Below are 23,012 nucleotides of genomic sequence, written 5' to 3'. Positions count from 1 at the left end.
ATGGCGCACACCCCTATTATGCCACGGAGTACTACAGAAATGGTTAATCGACACTTCTGTTTAATAGCACAGTGAGATGGAAACAAGAAGACCCCGATGAGGCCTGATGTGCATAATGTAAACAGAATGTATGAAAAGAGTTCCAGTCTGTAAACTGTTCATTATTAGAGTTCATATTTGGATGCAGTTCATAATACCGTGCGTCATTGTGTTGGGCACGTCGTCCAGCGCATTTATGTATTTACTAGTACATATGTTGGGGACAACATCTATTTTGAGGGGGAGTATGTGACAGGTTGTAAATTATCTTGTTTCATATTTTGGTTACATTCGCGTAGTTCTATTGGTTTACAAATGATATATATCGAAAATGCTTATTTAAAGATGGAACGCCTGCTTCGGTTAGTGTTTCGTGTCGGACCGATTTAGATCGTTGGACAGGAAATTGTTGTGCGCATACGTTTGCATTACATCTGGGCATTCGAAGTAAACCACTGTTGAGTCAAGACGTATCGCACTGCTTGTCTTGTATTTTTTTCCTGGATCCCACAACACCGTATTTCCCTTACTATAGAGGAGAGCGCAACATAAACAGAATGTATGAAAAGAGTTCCAGTCTGTAAACTGTTCATTATTATAGTTCATATTTTGATGCAGTTCATAATACCATGCGTAATTGTTTTGGGTATGTCGTCCAGCGCATTTATGTATTTACTAGTACATATGTTGGGGACAACATCTATTTTGAGGGGGAGTATGTGACAGGTTGAAATGTATCTTATTTAGTATTTTGGTTACATTCGCATAGTTACATTGGTTTACAAATGATATATATATCGAAAATGTTTATTTAAACAAGGAACGCCTGCTTCGGTTAGTGTTTCGTGTCGGACCGATTTACATGGTTGGACAGGAAGTTGTTGTGCGCATACGTTTGCATTACATCTGGGCATTCGAAGTAAGTATAAGTAAGACGTATCCCACCGCTTGTCTGGTGGTTTCTTTCTGGATCCCACAACACTGCATCTCCCTTACCATGGTGGAGAGCACAACAATAACTCCTAGTTTGTGTTGTAAAGGGTGCTTAGAATCAAAAAGTAAGTATTGGTCAGTGTGCGTAGCCTTCCAAAAGACTTCTGTTTTTAGCACTCTGTCCTCTTTTATAATTACTTTACAATCCAAAAAGGCTAGTTGGTTCTCTTTAATGTCCTCACGAGTAAATTTAATGTTGTTGTCTACCGAGTTAAGGTAATCTGTGAAGGACTGAATTTCTTGTTTTTTAATTATGACAAAAGTATCATCCACATATCTAGACCAGTGTCTAGGTTTTGTCCCCGGGAAGGATGTGAGGGCCTGTTTCTCTATCTCTTCCATGTACAGAATAGCCACTGTGGGTGAAACTGGTGAGCCCATAGCACAACCATGAATTTTCATTAAATTTCTCCCAAAATTGAAAATGCGTAGTAGTAAGGCAGATTTCCAATAATTTGCAGATGTGATCCGCTTTAAGTTTGGTTCTTTCATGCAGAGAAATGCCCGCCAGCAGTCTCGTCCTCACCACTGAGACTGCTGCTGGGGTTGGGACAGATGTAAAGAGAGAAGTCACATCATTAGATGCCATCGTTTCCTCAGGTTCCAATATGAGGTCTTTGATCTTCTCTACAAACCTTGTGGTGTTCTCTACGTGATATTCTGTGTTACCAACCAACGGAGCTGAGATAGTTTTTAAATATTTAAAAATTTTAAATATTTGGCTACATTGTATGTATAGGAGTCAATGCTACAAATAATGGGTCTGAGGGGGAACCCATCTTTATGTATTTATGATGTGACTTCTCTAATACTAGTGGGCCTTAATCGGCAGTACATATGCACCTAAAAGCTAGCAACCACTCATTTGACGAAAATGAGGTTAAAATCTTAGCGAAAGAACATAGATGGTTTGAAAGGGGAGTAAAAGTGCGCTTCCGAGTCGAGCGTACGCAGGCGCGCTTTGGCTGCCGCTGCTTGCCCGCGAAATGTTTTTAGCTTCTTTTAGCCTTTTTTAACCTCTTTTTAGCTTTTTATGGTTCCCGAACCTCTGGAAATACCAGACAGTCACCAGACGAACAATGGCTATCGATTCATCTCATGATTCCGGTCGCTTATCCGGATCACAGACATAGCCGCGTTATCATCTCCACCCACCTGTTCCCGCTGTCGAGGGCTAACCTGGCCGCTGCCTCTCTCTGGGTGTTGCTGGTGGATATCATGTCGATTCCCCGTCGACCTGTTGGACGGCGACAGTACTCGGCGGCAGAGCTGCTGAAGTTCCGCTCCCAATGGTCGAGCGTGCCACTGGCGATTCTCCGGTTCCCGGAAATCGCTCGGCGCCCTTTCCGGAGGTATATCCACCGCGGATCACGTCGAGGCTTTCACCTCGATGGCTCCAAGGATATCACCTCCCTGTGGTCATCCGTCCGCCAGCCGCACAGAAGGAGCAGCCGCTCCGTCGATCACCGTATGTTAGCCGGCCTAGCTAGGTCGGCTTATGCGCCTCGTAGTGGGGACGCCACCAGCGTCAACTTCGGCCTCCTCAACGTCTGCTCGCTTACGGGAAAGGGGTGTCTTATCCAGGACATCCTAATTGACCGTAAGCTTGACTTTTTCTGTATAAATGAGACCTGGCAAACGGCGGGAGACTTCTCCGAGCTCAACGACGCGACTCAGCCAGGCTTTGTTTACATTTCTAAGTCCCGCCTCTTAGGCCGCGGAGGTGGTCTCGTGACAATTTACCGCAAGAACTGGAAAGTCCTCCAAGTTTCACTCCAGGAAACCCTATCATTCGAATGCCTTGCATGTAAACTTTCCGGACCCTCTCCCACTATCATAGCCACTGTATACCGTGCACCAAAACCACATTGTGACTTTCTAAAAGAATTCTCTGATGTCCTCACACACCTCTCCACCCTGTCACCAAATGTAATTATTTTAGGGGACTTCAACATTCACATGGACAATTCCACTCCTCCCCACACTAAAGACTTCACCTCCTCACTTGACAGCTTTGGTCTGCAATTCTCGGACTTTCCCACCCACATAAAAGGCCACACCCTCGACCTCATTTGCATGTCTGGCCTTATCCCAACGAATTGCACAGCAAATGAACTTCCTATAACAGACCATTTCCTGGTTTCATTCAACATTTCCATCACCCTCTCTCCCCCCAAACCATCCTGTATGATCACATATCGCAACATCAAGGACATCAAGACTGCCACCCTCACTGAGATGATTGCCACCCTGACTCCGGACTACAACTCATCCCCTGATGACCTCGCGAACACCCTCAACGCCCTTGCTCCTGTAAAGTCCCGGTCTGTCCAATTTACCCGGTCCGCCCCATGGTTCACCGCCCATCTCCGCTCCATCAAGACAAAAACTCGCCAACTGGTAAGACTTCACAGGAAGACCGGTCTCACTACTCACCTCACCCATTACAAGTACTCAATCTCACGCGCAAAATCGCAATATTACTCTGGACGCATTGACTCTAATCCTGGAAACTCACGGGTCCTCTTTTCCCTCTATCACAAAATCATACAACCTCCTATCTCTCTCCCCTCACACTTTTATTCCTCTGATACATGCAACACTCTGCTTGTGTTTTTTAGCGACAAGATTTACAAAATCCATCAGCACCTCGGGTCCTCTGTCCCCCCCTCTCCCAGCCTTTCTACTAATTCCCACCTACTTTCCGCTTTTGAACTCCCCCATCCCTCTATAATCTCAGACAAATCCAAGAATTCCTCCTGTCAACTCGACCCCCTCCCTACAATCCTTATCAAGTCCTGCCTACCCTCTCTTCTCCCATTTATTTCACCATTATTCACTCATTATCAACTGGAATTGTTCCTGTCCCGCTCAAAACCGCAGCTGTTCCTCCAATCCTGGAAAAACCTGGCTCAGATCCAAACGATTTCAATAACTTACGTCCAATTTCCCACCTTCCATTTATCGACAAAATCCTTGAAAAGACAGTTGCGTCCCAGCTTCATTCCCACCTCACTCACAATAACCTCTACGAATAATTTCAGTATGGTTTCCGCCCCCGCCACAGTACTGAATCGGCTCTCATAAAAATCACGAATGATCTTTTCATGGCAGCCGATGCCGGTTCACTCTCCATCCTCATCCTTCTCGACCTGAACTCAGCTTTTGACACCATTTCCCACCCTATCCTGCTCGACAGACTTTCCACCCTAGGCATCACGCACACCCCACTTCGCTGGTTTCATTCCTATCCCTCTGATTGCTCACGATTTATCCAAATCACCTCACACTTTTATTCCTCTGATACATGCAACACTCTGCTTGTGTTTTTTAGCGACAAGATTAACAAAATCCAGCAGCACCTCGGGTCCTCTGTCCCCGCCTCTCCCAGCCTTTCTACTAATTCCCACCTACTTTCCGCTTTTGAACTCCCCCATCCCTCTATAATCTCAGACATTATCACCAAATCCAAGAATTCCTCCTGTCAACTCGACCCCCTCCCTACAATCCTTAGCAAGTCCTGCCTACCCTCTCTTCTCCCATTTATTTCACCATTATTCACTCCTCATTATCAACTGGAATTGTTCCTGTCCCGCTCAAAACCGCAGCTGTTCCTCCAATCCTGGAAAAACCTGGCTCAGATCCAAACGATTTCAATAATTTACGTCCAATTTCCCACCTTCCATTTATCGACAAAATCCTTGAAAAGACAGTTGCGTCCCAGCTTCATTCTCACCTCACTCACAATAACCTCTACGAACAATTTCAGTATGGTTTCCACCCCCGCCACAGTACTGAATCGGCTCTCATAAAAATCACGAATGATCTTTTCATGGCAGCCGATGCCGGTTCACTCTCCATCCTCATCCTTCTCGACCTGAACTCAGCTTTTGACACCATTTCCCACCCTATCCTGCTCGACAGACTTTCCACCCTAGGCATCACGCACACCCCACTTCGCTGGTTTCATTCCTATCCCTCTGATTGCTCACGATTTATCCAAATCAACTCATTCACCTCACGGTCCTCTCCTGTGTCCTCTGGTGTGCCTCAAGGGTCTGTCCTGTGGCCCCTTCTCTTTATTATCTACCTACTTCCTCTTGGCAATATTTTCCGTAAGTTTGGCATTCACTTTCACTGCTTTGCAGATGACACACAACTCTACCTCTCCAGCAAACCCGACGCCTTTCTTCCACCTTCATCCCTCTCACTTTGCCTCTCAGAAATTAATCCTGGCTTTTCCATAACTTTCTCAAGGTTAACGGTGAAAAAACTGAACTTCTCCTTGTCGGTACCACCCTCCAGAAAACTAACAGTTTCTCACCATTGACAGCTCAACCGTGTCCCCCTCCCCTCAGGTCAAGAGCCTGGGTGTCATCCTCAATAGCTCACTATCTTTTCACTCCCATCTAAATAACATAACTCGGTCTGCTTATTTCCACCTCTGTAATATTAACCGTCTCCGTCCCTGCTCACCCCTCACTCTGCTGCTATCCTTATCCACAGTCTCGTCACCTCCCGCATCGATTATTGTAACTCACTTCTCTTCGGTGTCAATCAGAAATTTCTCCATGAACTCCAACTCGTCCAAAATTCTTCAGCCCGGATCATCACTAGAACCTCCTCCTTTCACCACATCACCCCTGTCCTCCAGCAACTCCACTGGCTCCCTGTTAAACATCGAATCAAATTCAAAATACTTCTGTTTACATTCAAAGCCATCCATAACCTTGCCCCTCCCTATCTTTCTGATCTGCTTCAAATCTCCGTTCCCTCTCGGTCCCTCAGATCCTCATCCTCCCTTCACCTCTATGTGCCCTCTGCCCGTCTCACCAGGATGGGATTATCTCTGGAATTCACTTCCACCCAACATCCGTAATATTGACTCCCTCCCTATTTTCAAGTCCCACCTCAAAACCCATCTGTTTAAAATTTCTTTCAATGTCTAGTTCAATCTGCTATTTTATTATTTATCATTTTACTTATGGTTTTATTGTTATGTGCTTTGTTTTATTGTTTTTATTGTAAAGTGTCCTTGGGTGTTTTGAAAGGCGCTTGAAATTAAATGTATTATTATTATTGATTATTATTGAAATAAGGAGGAATTTTGTGTTGCCAAAGGACTCTTTGTAATTTTTCAGAAACTCCTGCAATGTAAGGTACTGCTACTCCTCTCCTTTTTGTATCTTGAGAATTATTGGTTTCATTCCCTATTCTTTCTTTCTGACATTTGTTGAATGACCACTGAGGGTACCCACAGTTAGTGAGTGCTCGCCTGATATGTTTTGACTCCTTTTCTCCACCTTCAATGCTAGTACGGCAGTACATTTGCACCTAAAAGCTAGCAACCACTCATTTGACGACAATGAGGTTAAAATCTTAGCAAAAGAACATAGATGGTTTGAAATGGGGGTAAAAGAAGTGATTCTTATAAAACAACAAAATCCTTCATTAAACCGGTCTGGTAGGGTGAGGTTCAATTTGGATCGTTCATACAATAGCCTGCTTAGGCAAAACAGGTTTGGCAACATTCGTAATGCTGATGAGGTGATACCGGTGGGAGTGGGGGAAATGGGCCAGTCGTTAGTCAGGAATGTAGGGACAATCAGTGGGGCCACAGGGAGGGGTCCTCTACTCCCCCAACCTGAGAGGAGGGACCTATCATAGCTGTGTCCGGCGCCGCCATGGCTGGACATTAGGGATATATAAATAGGGCCGATACGACCAGTCAGACTTTAGTTTGCTGACGAAGTTTCTTGGATAAGAAGCGAAACGTCCGACACCTTCAAAGAAGTACAGATGACGGCTGAAGAAACCTTTTCATCGATGACTGTCTTCCTTATATACACAGGTAGCCGTCGGAGATTGTATGAACATCCCTCCTCTTCATCTGAATATTCAGACTGTTGCCCAACTGCTTCTCGGCTATAAGCCTGTCTGTCTAGCTGTTTTTTCTGTTTATTTTGCACCCTGCCTTTCTGTTTGTTTTGCACATTACAGGGCTGTTCAACTGGCAAATCATTGACAGAAAGCAGGAGGTTACGATGCAACACACGGATAGTTTTGTCTCCGTTTTCTGCCTGAACCTTGTACACTGGTCCATCTCCCACTCTTTCAATGACCCTGTGGACTCTCTCCTCCCAGTAAGCCCGGAGCTTGCCAGGTCCACCTCTCTCAGATAGGTTCCTGACAAGCACACGATCCCCTGCCTGAAGTACAATGCCTTTAACACCACGGTCATAGTATTTCTTCCCTTTTTCAGAGCTCTTTTGACTGTTCTCTGAGGCAATTCTGTAAGCATCTTGCATTCGACAGGCCCACTGCCGCGCATATTCCTGTCGGTTTTTTACTTCTTCGTCAGCTGTCAGACCAAAAACTCGATGGGCAACCGGGGGGATCTTCCATAGAGGAGGAAGAATGGCGAATAGCCAGTGGACTCATCTCTCATACAGTTGTACGCATGGATGGATGCATGCATGGCTTGAGGAACCCGCGATAAGAAGAAACGCCGATGCGTATGTGGAACTGTTGCGGCTTGGAATTGAAGCAGATTTATGTGGAACAGGAGATGTGAGACAATCTCTTTTCGTCAATGGATGCTACAGCTGCGTGTTTGCTTTCAACATTTAGCTTGTAGTCGACGTGCACATTCCACCATGATGTCCCTGATCCACTGGTGGAAAGACGCTTTGATCCTCTCCTCTTTCATCTAGAACTGCTTCATGTCATCACAAAGAGGGTACAGCAAGTCCTGAAGAATGAATGTCTCTCTGTGTCTTTGTTTTGTCATATTGTCTCTATGCTGTCATATTATTTGTTATTTAGTTTTTTTTTGTTCTTTTGACTTCAAGACGGCGCCGCAGGAGTGGCTGCCTTTCCAGCAGCTCATGTATTTTGTTTTTCTACTCTCATTCCTTTCATCACTTTGCTGCTGTGAAATGTAAATTTCTCCACTGTGAGACTAATAAAGGCATATCCAATCCAATCCAATGAACTACATGAGGCAAATAGTCTTTCCACTCGGCTTTCCTTTCTTCTTGGAGAGTGCGGAGCATATGTAACAGTGTTCTATTCAGACGTTCTACATGGTTGATCTGTGGATGGTATGGGGTGGTTCAGGAATGCTCAATGCCGGACAACTGTTGAAGCCGCTGGAATAGACTGTTTTCAAACTCCCGACCTTGATCATGATGTAGTCTCTCTGGATAAATGAACCGTTGAATAAAATCACTAAAGATTTTCTCAGCAGCTGTCTTGCCTGACTTATTCTTAGTCGGGTAGGCTTGTGCGAAACGAGTAAAGTGGTCTACCAGGACTAGAATATACTCGTAGCCTCCTTTACGTGGCTCAAAATGGAGATAATCAATAGAAATGAGCTCAAATGGGGCACTAGTGATGTAGCCCATGGGTGCTTTTTCCGGAGTGGTGGGTCGTTTCTGTTTAATGCAGGAACACTGGCGAATTACATAGTTTTCTATTTCGTGCTGCATGAATGGCCAATAGAACCTCTGCCTTGCAAGGTTGATCACCTTGTCAGCTCCGACATGACCCATGTCATCATGCAGGTGTTTGAGCACAGTCGACTTCAGCTTACTAGGGAGAACGAGTTGTTTCCATTTTCCCGCCTGCCTGTATAAAATTCCCTTGTCCAGTTTAAGTCTATTCCATTCGTGTACTCGTCTCCTTGCCTCTGGTCCCATTTGTCTTTTATCTTTGTCATTGGGGTTCCATCCCCTCCTCTTCAGTCTTATTACCTCATAGATTGATGCATCCTCTTCCTGAGCAGCTCTGATGTCATCTGAAGTGATAACAGGGACTGTCACCGGAAGAACATCCTCACTATCAGAGGTGAGTTGCAACACAGCCATCCATGGCACATCCTCTTCAGCCACAGCTTTGTCCCCCTGCCATATGGTGGAAACTACGTCTGGGGGCAAAGCTTCAGTGTACTCCTCTGTGTGTCACTCCAGTTCAACTGGATATCACGACTGTGTCGGCATCAGCATTCGCCTGTCCTGGCCTGTACTTTATTGTGAAGTGGAAATCCGCCAATTCACACACCCAGCGATGTCCGGCAGCATTGAGTTTGGCCATGCACGAGGGGGTTATTGTCCGTGTACACAGTGAATGTGGGTGCATAGTAGAGATAATCTCGAAATTTGTCGCAGATTGCCCACTTCCACGCCAGAAACTCAAGCTTTCCGGAATGGAGATGGTAATTTTTTTCTGAAGGCGAGAGTGTTCTGGATCCATAAGCAACAACGCAAAGTTTATCTCCCTGCTGCTGATAAAGCACAGCCCTTCATTGGATGTGTCAGTATTTAACACAAAGGGCAGATTAAAGTCTGGGTAGGCTGACCAGGCGGGAGACCACAGCACTGTGTTCGGGGGCCCACTGGACAGGTGTACCAGAGTGAAGCTGGCCTGACTTGGTGACTTTCCTTTGGCGTGCAGTAGTGTTGTTAACTGGTCTCTGGTCAGGCTGAGTGGCACCCTCTACAAGTTTAAACAGCGGCCGTGCAATCCTAGCAAAGTCCTGTATGAAGGATCTATAATAGCCTAAGAAGCCCAATAGAGCTCTGACTTCCCCCACATTGGTTGGTTCTCTCTCTTTTAACTGCAAAACGGCTTCCAGGACTTTAGGGTCTATGCGGACACCATCACTTGACATGAGACGACCTAAGTACCTCACTTGTCGGCGGAACAGTTCACATTTATTTGGACGTAGCTTGATGCCATGCTCTCGCAGGCGGTGAAGCACTTTCCTCAGGCCCTCTATGTGTTCATGAAATGATTTTGAAAAGCAGAGCACGTCATCCAGATAAGGAGAGCAGCAGTCGTCCCTCAGGCCATCAAGAACGCCCTCAATACATCATTGAATGGCCACTGGGGCATTAGTTAGGCCAAATGGGAGGCTGAGCCACTCGTACAGCCCCCAAGGGGTGCTGAATGCCGTGAGATGCCTGGAACTCTCATCAACAAAGCCCTGGTGGTAAGCGCTGCCTTGGTCGAGTTTTGAGAACAAAGAGTAGCCCCCCAGGTTATCCGGCAGGTCTTGAATGCGTGGGAGTGGGTACGATCGGGGACAGTCTTGCGATTTAGCTCCCTAAAGTCAACGCACAGGCGCAAGCTTTTATCTTTTTTCCTAACACAGACCATGGGATGAGTATGCTGAAGTGGATTTTCTTATCCAACCATGGTGAAGTAGGTTTTGCACATAGTCTTTGACCTCTTTGTAAAGGGGTTTTGGAATGGCATTGTAACGCTTTTGCACTGGCGTGTTGTCAGTGAGCTGGATCTTGAGTTGCAGGTTTGGAATGCAACATATATCAGCATTGTCACGGTTTTGCGAGGTGGTGATGGCGGGTGCGGATCCCAAAAAGCAGGCAGGAGGGAGCAGGAGGTTGTTTGACAAATTGTATTAAAATAAAGTTCAGCAGTAACAAAATGTAAAACATCAAAATGATCTGAATGGAAAAAATACAAAGTAGCAAAAGAAAACCAAGTGTAAAAGTCAGCCAAGGTTAAACAAACACGTACACAATGCATGCAGCAAACAAGCAGCAAACAAACAATGAATCGGCCCCGGATGATCGTGCCAGGTGTCCTTTTAAGTGTTATTGATTATAACGACCAGCACCTGCGAGGCTGCCGGCAGGGCTGACGTCTCTACCCGCTGGTCGCCAATCTGATCAGGACGACCAGCACCTGTGCAGGTGCAGGCGGGGCCGACAGCGCCCCCCGTTGGTCGCCAACCAGATCATGACAGTACCCCCCCTTCAAGGGGCTGCTTCCAGAAGTCCCAACAGTCTCCCAAAAAGGTCCACTCGCCAGGGAACGGTCGGTGGAGAGGTCAACCGCTGCCTCTCCAGCACACGACGGGCGGCGGCCTGATGGGAACGGGACTCGGCCTGGGGTGGACGAAGACGCGGCACGGATCGTCGTGGGCGTGAGTGCGATCCCTCTCGCACGTTCACGCGACGGCGCATGGCTCTGCGTGGACGTCGAACTGCCAGGCGCAGAATGGCACCCCGTACGGCCGTATGGGAACAGGTCTCGGCCGGAGGCCGACGTGGGCGTGAACTGCCCGGCTCCGGTGGAACGAGACCAGTCCAGAGCCGCTCCGGGATCCAGCGGTGAGTGGGGTCTCGGACTGGCGTTGACGCGGACGTTGCACGGCTCGTCGTGGATGAGACTCAATTCGTCATGCACGACGACAGCGTGGCTGGACGTGGGCGTGCAATGCCAGTCACCCAGTGTCACCCTGGACGGCCACCTGGAAGGAGGTCTCGGCCGGACGTTTACGTGGACGTTGCGGCTCGTCGAGTGACGCAATTCAAACTCGACGAGGCTTGCGCTAACGTGGACGTAGCATTGCCAGGCACAGGATGGAAATGAGACGGGTCCGATGTACCTGCGGGATCCGATGGTTGGCCGATTCATTCTGTCACGGTTTGCGAGGTGGTGATGGCGGGTTCGGATCCCAAAAAGCAGGCAGGAGGGAGCAGGAGGTTGTTTGACAAATTGTATTAAAATAAAGTCAGCAGGAACAAAATGTAAAACATCAAAATGATCTGAATGGAAAAAATACAAAGTAGCAACAGAAAACCAAGTGTAAAAGCCCGCCAAGGTTAAACAAACCCGTACACAATGCATGCTGCAACCAAGCAGCAAACAAACAATGAATCGGCACCGGATGATCGTGCCAGGTGTCTTTTTAAGTGTCATTGATTGTAACGACCAGCACCTGCGAGGCTGCCGGCAGGGCTGACGTCGCTACCCGCTGGTCGCCAATTTGATCGGGACGACCAGCACCTGTGCAGGTGCAGGCGGGGCCGACAGCGCCCCCCGTTAGTCGCCAACCAGATCATGACAAGCATCACCTCTTGCAAATAAATCTGACCCTTCATACAACATGTCTCTGGCAATACCCTGTTCTTCCTCTTTGAGATGTGACAGGTCAACCGAAGGATGCCACTTGTCTTTGGTCGGAGCCGAGCAGGTTTGAACGGTGGGACTGTTTAGCGGCTTTGGATTGTTGGAGCACTCCTTAAAGGGTACGACTTCAGTAACTTCCTCAAGTGAGCCCAGAATAGTTCTCTGTGAAAGATGAATGTCATGTTTACGAACATTCTGAATGGGTACATGTACTAACGAAGAGAACGGCTCTAGCCCCTCAGGGCAGTTGTTCTCTATACTGGGCTCAAATAGCATTGTCCCACCCTTGAGCCATGCTCTGACTCTGCACTTCACCTCACATATCTTGCCCGCAGGAATAATGAGTCATTTCTTTCCGACACGCAAAGTGTACTGAAGGATGGCTCATCAGGGCCCAATATCTGGAGAACAGAAATCAAGGTCTCTACTGTGCGTTCGCTGACATAGCTTATTTCAGTATGGCTCCAATGTCCACCTGTCCTTTGTTCTCTTTGATTATTTCTGCAATCACATTGCTTCCTACTGGAGGACAGTTAACACAACTCTTACTAATTAGTATGGGAATTTGTATGTCAGCATGTCTATGGCTTCCACTCCGTATCTGTAACTCAACATTAGCCCATCCATTAAAGGGAACCACTGTGCCGTTCGCTGCAGATACCTCAAACGGTTGGTCCAGGAATAGGGATGAGAGTGGCTGAATGGTTACGTTGGACAGTGCTTCCTCTACCAATGCCGTACTCACCACGGTCACTTGAGACCCTGAGTCAAGCAGCATTTGGAGTAGGAACTCATTGAGTGCACATGAGACCATACATCGATTGCCAATTAGTTGTGCTACACGTTTTTTTGATGTTGACTAGCACTGCGTCGTCAGACCTACGGATGTTACTGGTTCAACTGAGTTGTTTTGTACTGGAGGCTTGTCATTGGCATTGATCACTCCAGTGACCTTCCCCCGTTTGCCGGTGCCTTTCTTTGCAGACAGCCCACAGCCCTATGTCCTTCCTGACCACAAATGAAACAGTGAGAGCAGCTCTTAATGTTCTTTCGCACACAGGCCTGACACCTGCCCCTAGTCTCATTCGTTGGTGTCTGGGGTCGCGTCGAGGATCGAGTCAGGCACGGTCTTGGGTCTATCTGAGTCACCGATTCTGTGGGTTTAACAACCTGGGCAAAGTGTTTGGTCAGTGCGGTCACTTGTGCAGTCAGCTCGAGAATGGCAGCACAGTTAGCCTGTAATTCAGAGTCAACTTTGGTCTGGTTAATCTGGTCAATTTGATTAGTTTGAGCAGCATGGACATTCACAGGTCGATTTTAGTCACAGTACCAAGGCGTTTCACCCAATCAGCCTCCTCCCTTGTGGACTTTGTAATCTGTTCTAACAGAACATCATCACTAACCTGTAAATGGGTAAGGAATGGTTTTAGATCACATCTGACATGATAATTCTTCTCACTTAGCCTTTGATAGAGTGTGTGCAGAAATGTACCTTGGACAAGTTTTTGACTGTAACCAAAATCTGCACCTGGTTGTTGTGACTCAAAAATAACTCTCTGCGTCAACCCCATGAGTCTATATAAAAACTGCTGGGGAGACTCTCTGTCTTGCTGCTTAGCGGTACTGAGCTCTTTGAAGAGCTGTTCTTGTCCCTGATATGGGATCGTAAAAACTTTTTCAACTGTGACATTGTAAGACCCTCTTTATCACTCAGCATGTCTCGGAATGTTCCAGTTTTAGTTATCTTAACCACAGTGCGGATAACCTTAGACTCGCTAAACCCTTCTTGTAGTCCCTCATCCATTTGTTTACACAGGCTACGGTATGACATTTCAGACCCGGTGTCAGAAATCTGACCACCATAAATTTTGAACGTGGAAACAGAGCAGCTACATCCGTGGAGGATAAGCCAGCATATTCAGGAGCACCATTTGAACTGTTGGCGATGAGTGGTGACGTTCCTGACCGGTGTGTAGATGCCTCTCGGTTGAAGAGGTGTGACCTCAACTCCTCCTATCAGGTCAGCTCCTTCCACAGTAGGCTCCTCTGGGGCATCTAGGAGCTCGCTGATCATGTCATCGAGGGGAAGGAGTTGAGACATGCCTTCATCTTCTATGCGCCTTAATTTGTCACCTCTGACGTAGTCAATGATCACATCAAACAGTTCTGGTTCACTAAGGGCCGCAAGGTCCTCAGTGTCACTCTCATCCACTGCGCTGGCAACAGTTAGTAGCTGATTGACATTCAAGGCTAACAGTCTCTTTTGGATCTTGAAAATCAATAACCGTCATGGAGTTGTGGGAGCCATCGTTAGCCCCTGTAGCCTCTACTCTCTGGAGAACGGACAGCACTGCAGTCTTCCCTGAAGCTTTCGGCACAGGTTCTCTCCGTAGCAGTACCCACTCTGCCCACTATCCCGGACGAGCCCCCAATTGTAACCGGCCTCAGGCCTAGGGGATACCTGGTCGTGTCGAAGGCAGGTAGCACTGTGAACGACGAGGAAGAGACGACACGAGACAAACATGAGTTACTCAGCTTTACACAGTGACAGCAATTTATTACTGACTACATATTTACTCATCAAAACATCAATTCGACAATCTCAATATCAGAATACAATTCGGTTCAACTTCCAATAATACCGGCTCCTGATATAAATATAACATCAATGTGTAGGTCTATACATTCAACATCTATCCATAGTATATATCCTCCACATTCGCACATGCGTATGTACGTGGCTGGCAACAAATTCAGGGTATTATCCCCCGCCTCGTGCCCGAAGACAGCTGGGATTGGCTCCAGCACCCCCCGCGACCCGAATGAGGTATAAGCGGTACGGAAAATGGATGGATGGGTTTGATTAACCGTTTTATATTATATTTACCATTGATTTGTGCAAAATGTATCATTTGAGAAAAGTTGTCTGAGTAATTTCTATCATCGAAGAATGATGATATAGCGGGCAAATACAACTAAATGTCATTGTTCTAGTGTCATTGCTCGTCTAGTCTAGTTCTAGTCTCTTGCTAGTCTCAGCAAGTCTCATTGCTCTACTTTTTCCAATCAAATATGGCAGCGATGTCGTCGTTCAAATCAGAGCTGATTTCATACCCATGCTACGTCTCTAATCGATGGTTACGTTGGTACAGAAACACTAATAACTTCCCTGACAATATTTACTATTAAATTTAATTAGCTCATATGTAAGTTAATTTACTGTAGAAGAAACGCCGCACTGTGCAATCTTGTCGTACGGTAGGACCTGTCTCGTGTCTGCCGAGTTTTCCGAACTTTCGACAGAATGATGTCACGTGGTTGCGTTGCTATGCAACGATTTGGTTCAACAATTTCATTTATAAACAGTCGCTGAAATGTCGTCCACTTACACAGCAAACCAGGTAAATAGCGACGCTTTAAACTATGTACTTTTGTGTTTCTCACATAAACATTGTAACCTCTGTTTCCATCATTAGTACGACGATGCCTTTCGGCCTCACAGACTGCAGAACTGGTGCCAGGCGAAGCAATCTAACAAGGTCGCTAATGCTAGAACATCAGTTTTATTATGATGGCAGAAGTACGTTCCAAAGGTAGCATTGTCACCATCTAATACAGGAGTGTATTTTTCTTTATTTCTTCGGAGGGCCGCACACTGAAAAATTGAAGAACGAATAGACCATGTTGAAAATTAACTTTAATACGAAAAAACATGTCTGTGTGTTTTTTTTAGACTTTAGGCTCGCTGTCGCCCCTCCAACCCACATTATTATCAGCCCTGTCCTTCACCCAACTTTATGGATACACTTTTTAAAAAAACAAACCCTTCAGCTGATGGAAAGTGTTATGTATTGTACACGAAAACTAGGGATGTGACAAAATATTTCAATAATAATTCAACACACATTTTCTAATGCCATATTAAAGTGCATTTAAAAAGCTTTGAAATGATGTATAGATTATTGTTCTATGACAAATAATAAGGAAATAATGGATTTTTTTAATTTTCGAAATCTGAGGGGATTTTCTGCCTGTAATTAATAATAATAATAAATAATACATTTCATTTTAAGCGCCTTTCAAAGCCTCAAGGACACTTTACAGTCACAGACAAGCATAGGTACTATAATAAATAAAATACAATCACAAATAGAACACAATCAATAAAATACAATTATAAATAGAAACAAGAGAAAGAGCTACACAGAAAATGCAATTTTAAATAGGTGGATTTTGAGATGGGATTTGAAGGTGGGAAGAGAATCGGTGTTACGAATGTTGGGAGGAAGTGAGTTCCAGAGTTTGGGGGCAGAGCAGCTGAAAGCTCTGTCCCCCATCGTGCTGTGACGGGCAGGGGGGGAGGGGAGGGAGGAAGAGGATCTGTGGGAACGAGAGGTAATAGAAATTTGAAAAAGGTCAGATAGGTATGGGGCAAGGTTATGGATAGCTTTAAATATGTAAAGAAGAATTTCAAAGTTGATTCTATATTTGTGAATTATTACACAGTTAAAACAATGAAAATCTGTGACTGAGTTCTTTCTTACAGTTTAAACTATCATAACTTTCTTAAATTTTTGGCAGATCTTAACGAGTAAGGTACCATCGGAAAGCTTTTGAAATTCTAAACAAGAACAGAAAACACAAGAAAAGATTCACAATATAAAGGAGCAAATATCAACGATCGAATGCAGGCAGATTTTCATCCAAAATCAAAAATGGCTGTCACTGAATACTAGGAAAGCAAGCTCTAGAAATATATATGGTAATGCTTCTTTTTGCTTGAAACTTGGCAGTTATGGAGAAAAATAAATATATATTCTACCACTTCTATGAGTTATAAAAATACAACTTACTCACCTTTATAAACTGTAGTTTTATCAAAAAGAGCTTAAACTTCAACCAATTTTTTTCCCCGTTTCTCATTGTCGTATTCGGAAAATTCAAGAACTAGAATGGAGGGAAACGTGTAATACGTCATCATAAGATGCATAGCTTGAAAAATCTCACGAAAAACGATTACGTACTTCACAAAAATGCAATGATATACGACTGCGAGTACAGAGTGCGCTCGGTTCACTGGACAGAAACAATTGTGGTGGAATATAGGTCACTGTAGCGTACCTACAAATACAAACTGAACATAAAACACAGTACTGAATTAAAAACAAAGAATAGACAGTTCTAGTGGCTCTGTCTCACCTTTTTAAATGAGATGAAAACAAGCCTTTACAACCAGTGTAGAAAGTAAGTATTTAAGGCATGTGCCAATTCTTAATCTTAATAGCCTACACCACAGTCTGATAAAAATTGCAATTCCCCCTAGCTATTGTTTTGGACACCTCCCATATAATGTGTGCATGTGTCTTTAGGTAACCAAAGCATGGAAGGGCCGCACCTTGTTTATTGCAGATAACAGAGGTCATCTACTGCCCGGAATGGCAAAGGTAAAGCCTTAAAAGCCGATATTATAGTAGCTCTGCATAAACGTGACCTCTTATACCATTGTGCCATGCAACAGAGAGGTAGTTCTTGGCCTGACTTTAAAGGGACATGGGATCTACCTGCTCGTATACCAGTGCAACGAATCAACCCGACTGGCCGCTCTGTGGAGGGTCTTGAAAGGCTCAAGGCTTGGGGCTTGGACCCTCACCCCACAGCCAAATCTATGCCACGAAGAGGGAGCAAAAACACAGATGTTGTGCAGGATACAAGCAAGCAGGTTCGACCTACTTTGTTGACAGCCACTGTCTAACATGTGTGTACATATGCACATGTAGGTGCACACATACACGCGCACAAACACACTTCTTTTAATGTACATGCAGGAGATCATAAATTTAGAAAAAAACACTGACTCTGAGAGATAACCTTTGAGTTGGATTTCAATCTGAGTTTGAAGTATCAGAAAGCAAAAGGCGTTTTGAAATAAGAATAGGACAAGTCTTTTTAGCCTTTGCCCGTACAAACTACTGCTCCAACTTGTTTGTATTTTTGCATGTGCAAATACACGCTGCAGTGAGACACATTCCTCATGCAAGTGGAAGTAGGGAAAGAGAGAACCATAAAATTATGCTGAGCACAAGGACGCTGTCGCTACGAATGGCAAGTTGTGAGCTCTCTCAGCTCGAATTCAAACTATGAAGGAAAGTAACCAGAAGTAACAGCTTTCCCCCGACAATTGTTAAATGTTAGTTCTACTGTACATTTTTTAACTGCTTTGTGATTGATTTGTTGTGCCTTAAACTCTTTAAACGGCAGAAATACACACATACATTTATTATACCACCTCGTTCTCGACAGTCACGGGTTAGGCAAATTACAACCCACATTGGTGACTACTCAGTCACATGATACATATTAGTGATAAGACAACCATTCAAACTCACACTCACTGTATGGGACCTCTATATCATCTAGTGACTTACAAATAATTCCATTCATCCAACCGACAATTATCTGATCCACTTACATTCACCTGGGTCGCAGGCATTCATATCTCAGCAGTCTTTGGGCAGCAGGCTTGATACATTGTGTTTTTGGAATGTGAGAGAAAACCCACGCAGGCATGGTAAGAACACGCAAATTCCACACAGGAAAGACGGGCTGGAATTGAAACCGGTACCTCTGCATCGTGAGGTAGATATGCTAATCAATCGCTCACCATGGGGCTGTGGTATTCATTCATTCATTCATTCATCGGACCACTTTATCTTCACTAGGGCCGCGTGCGGTGCTGCAGTCTATCCCAGCTGTCTTTGTGCACTTGGCGGGGAACTCTGTGAGGCAGCCTATCGCAGGGCTCACAGAAACAAACAACCATTTGCGCTCACACTCACACATAGGGCCAATTTGGAGTGTTCAATCACACTGCCATGCATGTTTTTGGAATGTGGGACAAAACCAGAGGACCCAGAGAAAACCCATGGAGGCCCAGAGAGAAAATGAAAACGACACACAGGACGGCCAGAGCTGGAATTGAACCTCTGCATTTTGAAGCCAAGAAGTTCACCATCCGACTCCTGGGCAGCCGGGCCTGTAGTAGGATATCTAAATTAAATAATGCTTTTGACAACTGAGCACCTTAAAACCTTTTTTTTTATTAAAAGCTGCATAAGTTGAAACACTGGAATTTATTTCAAATTTTAAATTGGATTTTTTTTCCATTTAACTGTGTGCACAATCATTAAAAAAAGATGTCTTGTAACTTTTGTTACAGTTTAATTTCATACAAATGACTGTAAATGGTCCCCGGTCACACAGACTTGGGACATCCCTGAATTCGTGTTTGCAAAATGATAGGAAACCATCTAAGGCACAGGTGTCAAGGCCCGGGGGCCAAATCTGGCCTGCCACATCATTTTATTCGGCCTGCGAAGGCAAATCAAGCATGTCAAGTGCCATGATGCTTGCTAACGTCCCTACCAAAATTTCAAATTGTCGTATGTAAACCACCATAACAGTCATTATTTTTTACTTCAAATTTGAAAAATTGTTATTCATTATGAATTAATGGAGGAGATGAAACATAATGGTTTCACCAAATTCATAACGGTCCTCGAGAGGAAAGCATAACTACAATGTGACCCACGGCAAAAAACGAGTTTGTCACCCCTGATCTAAGGTGTTGCCAGTGATCGTTAGTTATGCTTGGAGGACGATCTGTATAAAAGTGGGTGGATCTATTTTCCAGAATAAGCAGAAGAGGCAACTATTATAACTTTAGAGGGGCTTCGCTGAGCAGCATCATTATAAAATATGGTCTATTGTAAGAGATTGTTGTCAAAAAGGCTCCCGCCATGGACAGTAATGGCACTCCAGCATTCAATATCTGCAGGTCTGTTTCTATAGACTGTCAGTCGCGAGTGTTAACGAGTATGTGTATGCTTATTTAGTTTTTTTTTTAAACTTTATGTTACTTCCGGGTTGAGTGAACGCAGGCACGTGTGGCTGCTGCTCCTCACCCATAGAAAAAATATCCTGTGACTGTAAAGTGTCCTTGAGAGTTTTGAAAGGCGCTTCTAAATGAAATGTATTATTATTCATGGTCAGCCACTACCTAACATATGACTTCACTGCTTTATTTGGACGTACTACACCAGTATATTTTAAAATCTGTCCTCTCATAATAATTTCAGACTCGGGGTGTCGAACAAGATGGTGACGTCTCACTCTCCCCGGTCCCATTGGCAGCTGAAGCCCAGGAAGCATCACAGGGTCGTCCCATTTCTGCACACCGGAGAACTGGCAACAAGGGACAGGACACAGAGGCAGATGAAGTATTATCTGTCACTCTGCCTGCCACGGACAGGCAAAATACTAGCAAGTCTGTGACAAGCTGGCCGCTCAGCCAAAGGGCAATGTCAGCTTTGCAGCCCATGACAAAACAAGGCCACCAAGCAAAGCCTTATACTGGACCGGTGTCGGCCCCATTCTAGTAAAAATAGTCAATACAGTACCTATTAGCCCCTTTTCTAAATTGGGACGATTGTACTGATGCACCACATCACACGATGGTAAAAATAGAAATTTCTAAGTACTGCCATTTAAATATGATACCTCTCTGGCTTCTCAGCTTAATAGCTGTCCATTTAGAATGGCCTTGTGAATTCTGGAGTCAAATGTTTCAAAGTAATGTTTTAATGGGAGAGCTCCTTTGCATTTTTTGTTATAACGACTATTTCTGTAATTAAATGCACATTCTGTCATACCCAGCTAAAATGAGGTAAGCAGGACTATGTTACTGTCAGGTGAAAGAACGCTCATTGTGCAGAATCCTCAGTGTTGACCTACTTGCACGTTGGAGCACACAATGGAAATACATTTGAAGAATTTTCAGGAAAAACAGAACAACGGCCTGAACACAGAGATTGGCTGTCAAGCCATGACTTGTGACTAACTCAATAAAACCTCATGAAACACACGAGTCACCACATCTTGACCACCCCCAACTTGACAGCGACAAATTCAGGAATTGTGAGTGAGTGAATTTGTACACACACTAAATCATTCTCCAGATACTTTGTATTAACTTCTACCATATCGCGTCAGTAGGTTGTTAATGAACACTGTTTGTATATTTTTGATTTGAGAGAGATGAGGGACAGGCAGGAATCTTTCATGGCTGATAGCGTATCTCTTAAGATAACAAGGAACATTTGATGAACGTAGACTATATTCGAGAAATCTTTTTTATGTCTTTCAGGTCAAAAATGAGATTTCTGCTATTTTCACCACTACAGCTCAATTCAAAAATTTCTCCCGATATGTGACATGTATTAAAAAAACATGCAATGTCATCAGCACAATTCTGATTCTTCCAAATCCAACTTGGGTCTCTTTCGGAAACTTATCCATTCCATGAAGCGATTGAGGAGGGTTGCCTCGGTTCCCTGAAATATCTACCTCCTCCCAATTTGCTATGCTAACAATATGTAATTTTAATTTAAAACAGATTCTTTACTTCAGACAGTGCAGTGTATTGTAGGTGTTCAAATACCTAACATGTTTCGGCGTATACTTCCGCCTTCGTCAGAGTGTCACAGATGTTGTGACACGCCATTTTCAGCTGGTGTTGCTATGAGGGGGTGACCTAGAGAGCATGTAAGCTCCCTCATCCCTGTTGATGGTCCTTGGTTCTCGCTTCCGGATTTCCATGGCCTCCCTGATCCAGCGCTGATGTTTGTTTTCTTCGGTGCGGATGACTCTGGCCTTCTCCCAGTCCATGATGTGATTTTCTCTTTTGCAGTGGTCCGTGATGGCTGATTTATGGTGCTCCTGTTGTGCTTGTTCTTTTATTGCTCTGACAAAGGCGGAAGTATACACCGAAACATGTCAGGTATTTGAACACCTACAATACGCATGTCTCTCCAAAACTTTCACGTAATCGTTGTATTAAGTTCATCCTGTCTACTTGATATCTAATTTAAAACAGATTATTTACTTCAGACAGTGTATAAAAAGAACAAGCACAACAAGGAGCACCATAAATCAGCCATCACGGACCACTGCAAAAGAGAAAATCACATCATGGACTGGGAGAAGGCCAAAGTCATCCGCATCGAAGAAAACAAACATCAGCGCTGTATCAGGGAGGCCATTGAAATCCGGAAGCGAGAACCAAGGACCATCAACAGGGATGAGGGAGCTTACATGCTCTCTACTGCCTGGAGCAGTATCCTGGAGGGACGAGCGGACAGCGGGGCGCGTGGCTTGCCTTTCAGATCTGACAGGTAGGTCACGCCCTCATAGCAACACCAGCTGAAAATGGCGCGTCACAACAACATCCGTGACACTCTGACGAAGGCGGAAGTATACGCCGAAACGTGTCAGGTATTTGAACACCTACAATACACTGTCTGAAGTAAAGAATCTGTTTTAAATTAGATACCAAGTAGACAGGATGAACTTAATACAACGAATATGTATTTTTCCTGAGCTGCTGCACCTCCCTCTGGAGTGCTGCGGTGCCTCACCCCCTGGATTTTAAAACCCCGACTAAACCTGATAAAAAACACAAATTTACATTTATGCTTGTTGTGAGCTGGACTTTGTTGATATCCTGATTTTCCTAATGATGATCCACTCCTTCTGCCCAGCGGTGACTTGTATCCTCAAACAAGAAGAGGCGGACCGATAGTTTTTATCGATGTCCTGCATCACAAAGCAACCATTGTCCAGAGATCCCAAGACATGGAAATCCTTGCAAGTTGTCTCCCTTTTTTCAGTGGCAATCACACTGTGTCCTATCTCCACCTGTGCTGAGTCCAGGATATCTTTTCCCTCTGACCCAGTCTCCACAGTTATTTCCGTCACCACTGTTGGGTCTGTGAACACCACAGTCAAATGGTTGCCTTTCTCTGGGGAGAGGCCCCAGAAGAATCCTTCCCCGGCATCCCAGGCCAGTTTGGGAAAGTGTTTCTTATAGGTGGACATGTCAGAGAAAACCTCAGCTGGAGGATTGGAGTAGACACTCTCCTCAAAGTCCTTGTCTTTTAGTTTGTTGTAAGTCCCTTGGAATGAGGAGAAAGTCCCAATTTGCTGGA

The 23,012-nt window shown here is 44.9% G+C and overlaps 2 protein-coding genes across 15 annotated transcripts in view; one reads left to right on the top strand and one right to left on the bottom strand.

The window, feature by feature from the left end:
- The first annotated feature begins 1,970 nt into the window (after window positions 1-1,970).
- cfap126 (cilia and flagella associated protein 126) lies at window positions 1,971-21,697 on the top strand. Of its 5 annotated transcripts, XM_089002765.1 has the most exons (5): window positions 14,482-15,371; window positions 15,447-15,509; window positions 17,340-17,414; window positions 17,489-17,689; window positions 20,106-21,600. In XM_089002765.1, the coding sequence occupies exons 1-5, from the start codon at window positions 15,345-15,347 to the stop codon at window positions 20,403-20,405; spliced, it is 666 nt and encodes a 221-aa protein (XP_088858891.1). In that variant the 5' UTR covers window positions 14,482-15,344; the 3' UTR covers window positions 20,406-21,600. The 5 variants fall into 5 exon arrangements, with proteins under 5 accessions (XP_088858867.1, XP_088858876.1, XP_088858885.1 ...); XM_089002741.1 differs by lacking the exons at window positions 14,482-15,371; window positions 15,447-15,509 and adding an exon at window positions 1,971-3,432 and having other exon boundaries at window positions 20,106-21,697; XM_089002772.1 differs by lacking the exon at window positions 15,447-15,509 and having other exon boundaries at window positions 20,106-21,599.
- Window positions 20,074-23,012, bottom strand: part of LOC148903443 (alpha-1,3-mannosyl-glycoprotein 4-beta-N-acetylglucosaminyltransferase C) — a 20,006-nt gene continuing 17,067 nt past the window's right edge. For 8 of the 10 annotated variants that reach the window (XM_089002857.1, XM_089002810.1, XM_089002848.1 and 5 more), the window contains one exon: window positions 21,776-23,012. This exon is cut by the window's right edge and continues 381 nt beyond it. In XM_089002857.1, coding sequence (XP_088858983.1) covers window positions 22,495-23,012 — 518 coding nt within the window. In that variant the 3' untranslated portion in view covers window positions 21,776-22,494. The other 2 variants (XM_089002792.1, XM_089002800.1) reach the window with 2 other exon arrangements.

Source organism: Hippocampus bargibanti, linkage group LG01, assembly GCF_051943395.1.
Source record: "Hippocampus bargibanti isolate YZ-2025 linkage group LG01, ASM5194339v1, whole genome shotgun sequence".
NCBI classification, from domain to species: Eukaryota; Metazoa; Chordata; class Actinopteri; order Syngnathiformes; family Syngnathidae; genus Hippocampus; species Hippocampus bargibanti.
This window is presented reverse-complemented; position numbering and strand designations above follow the sequence as displayed.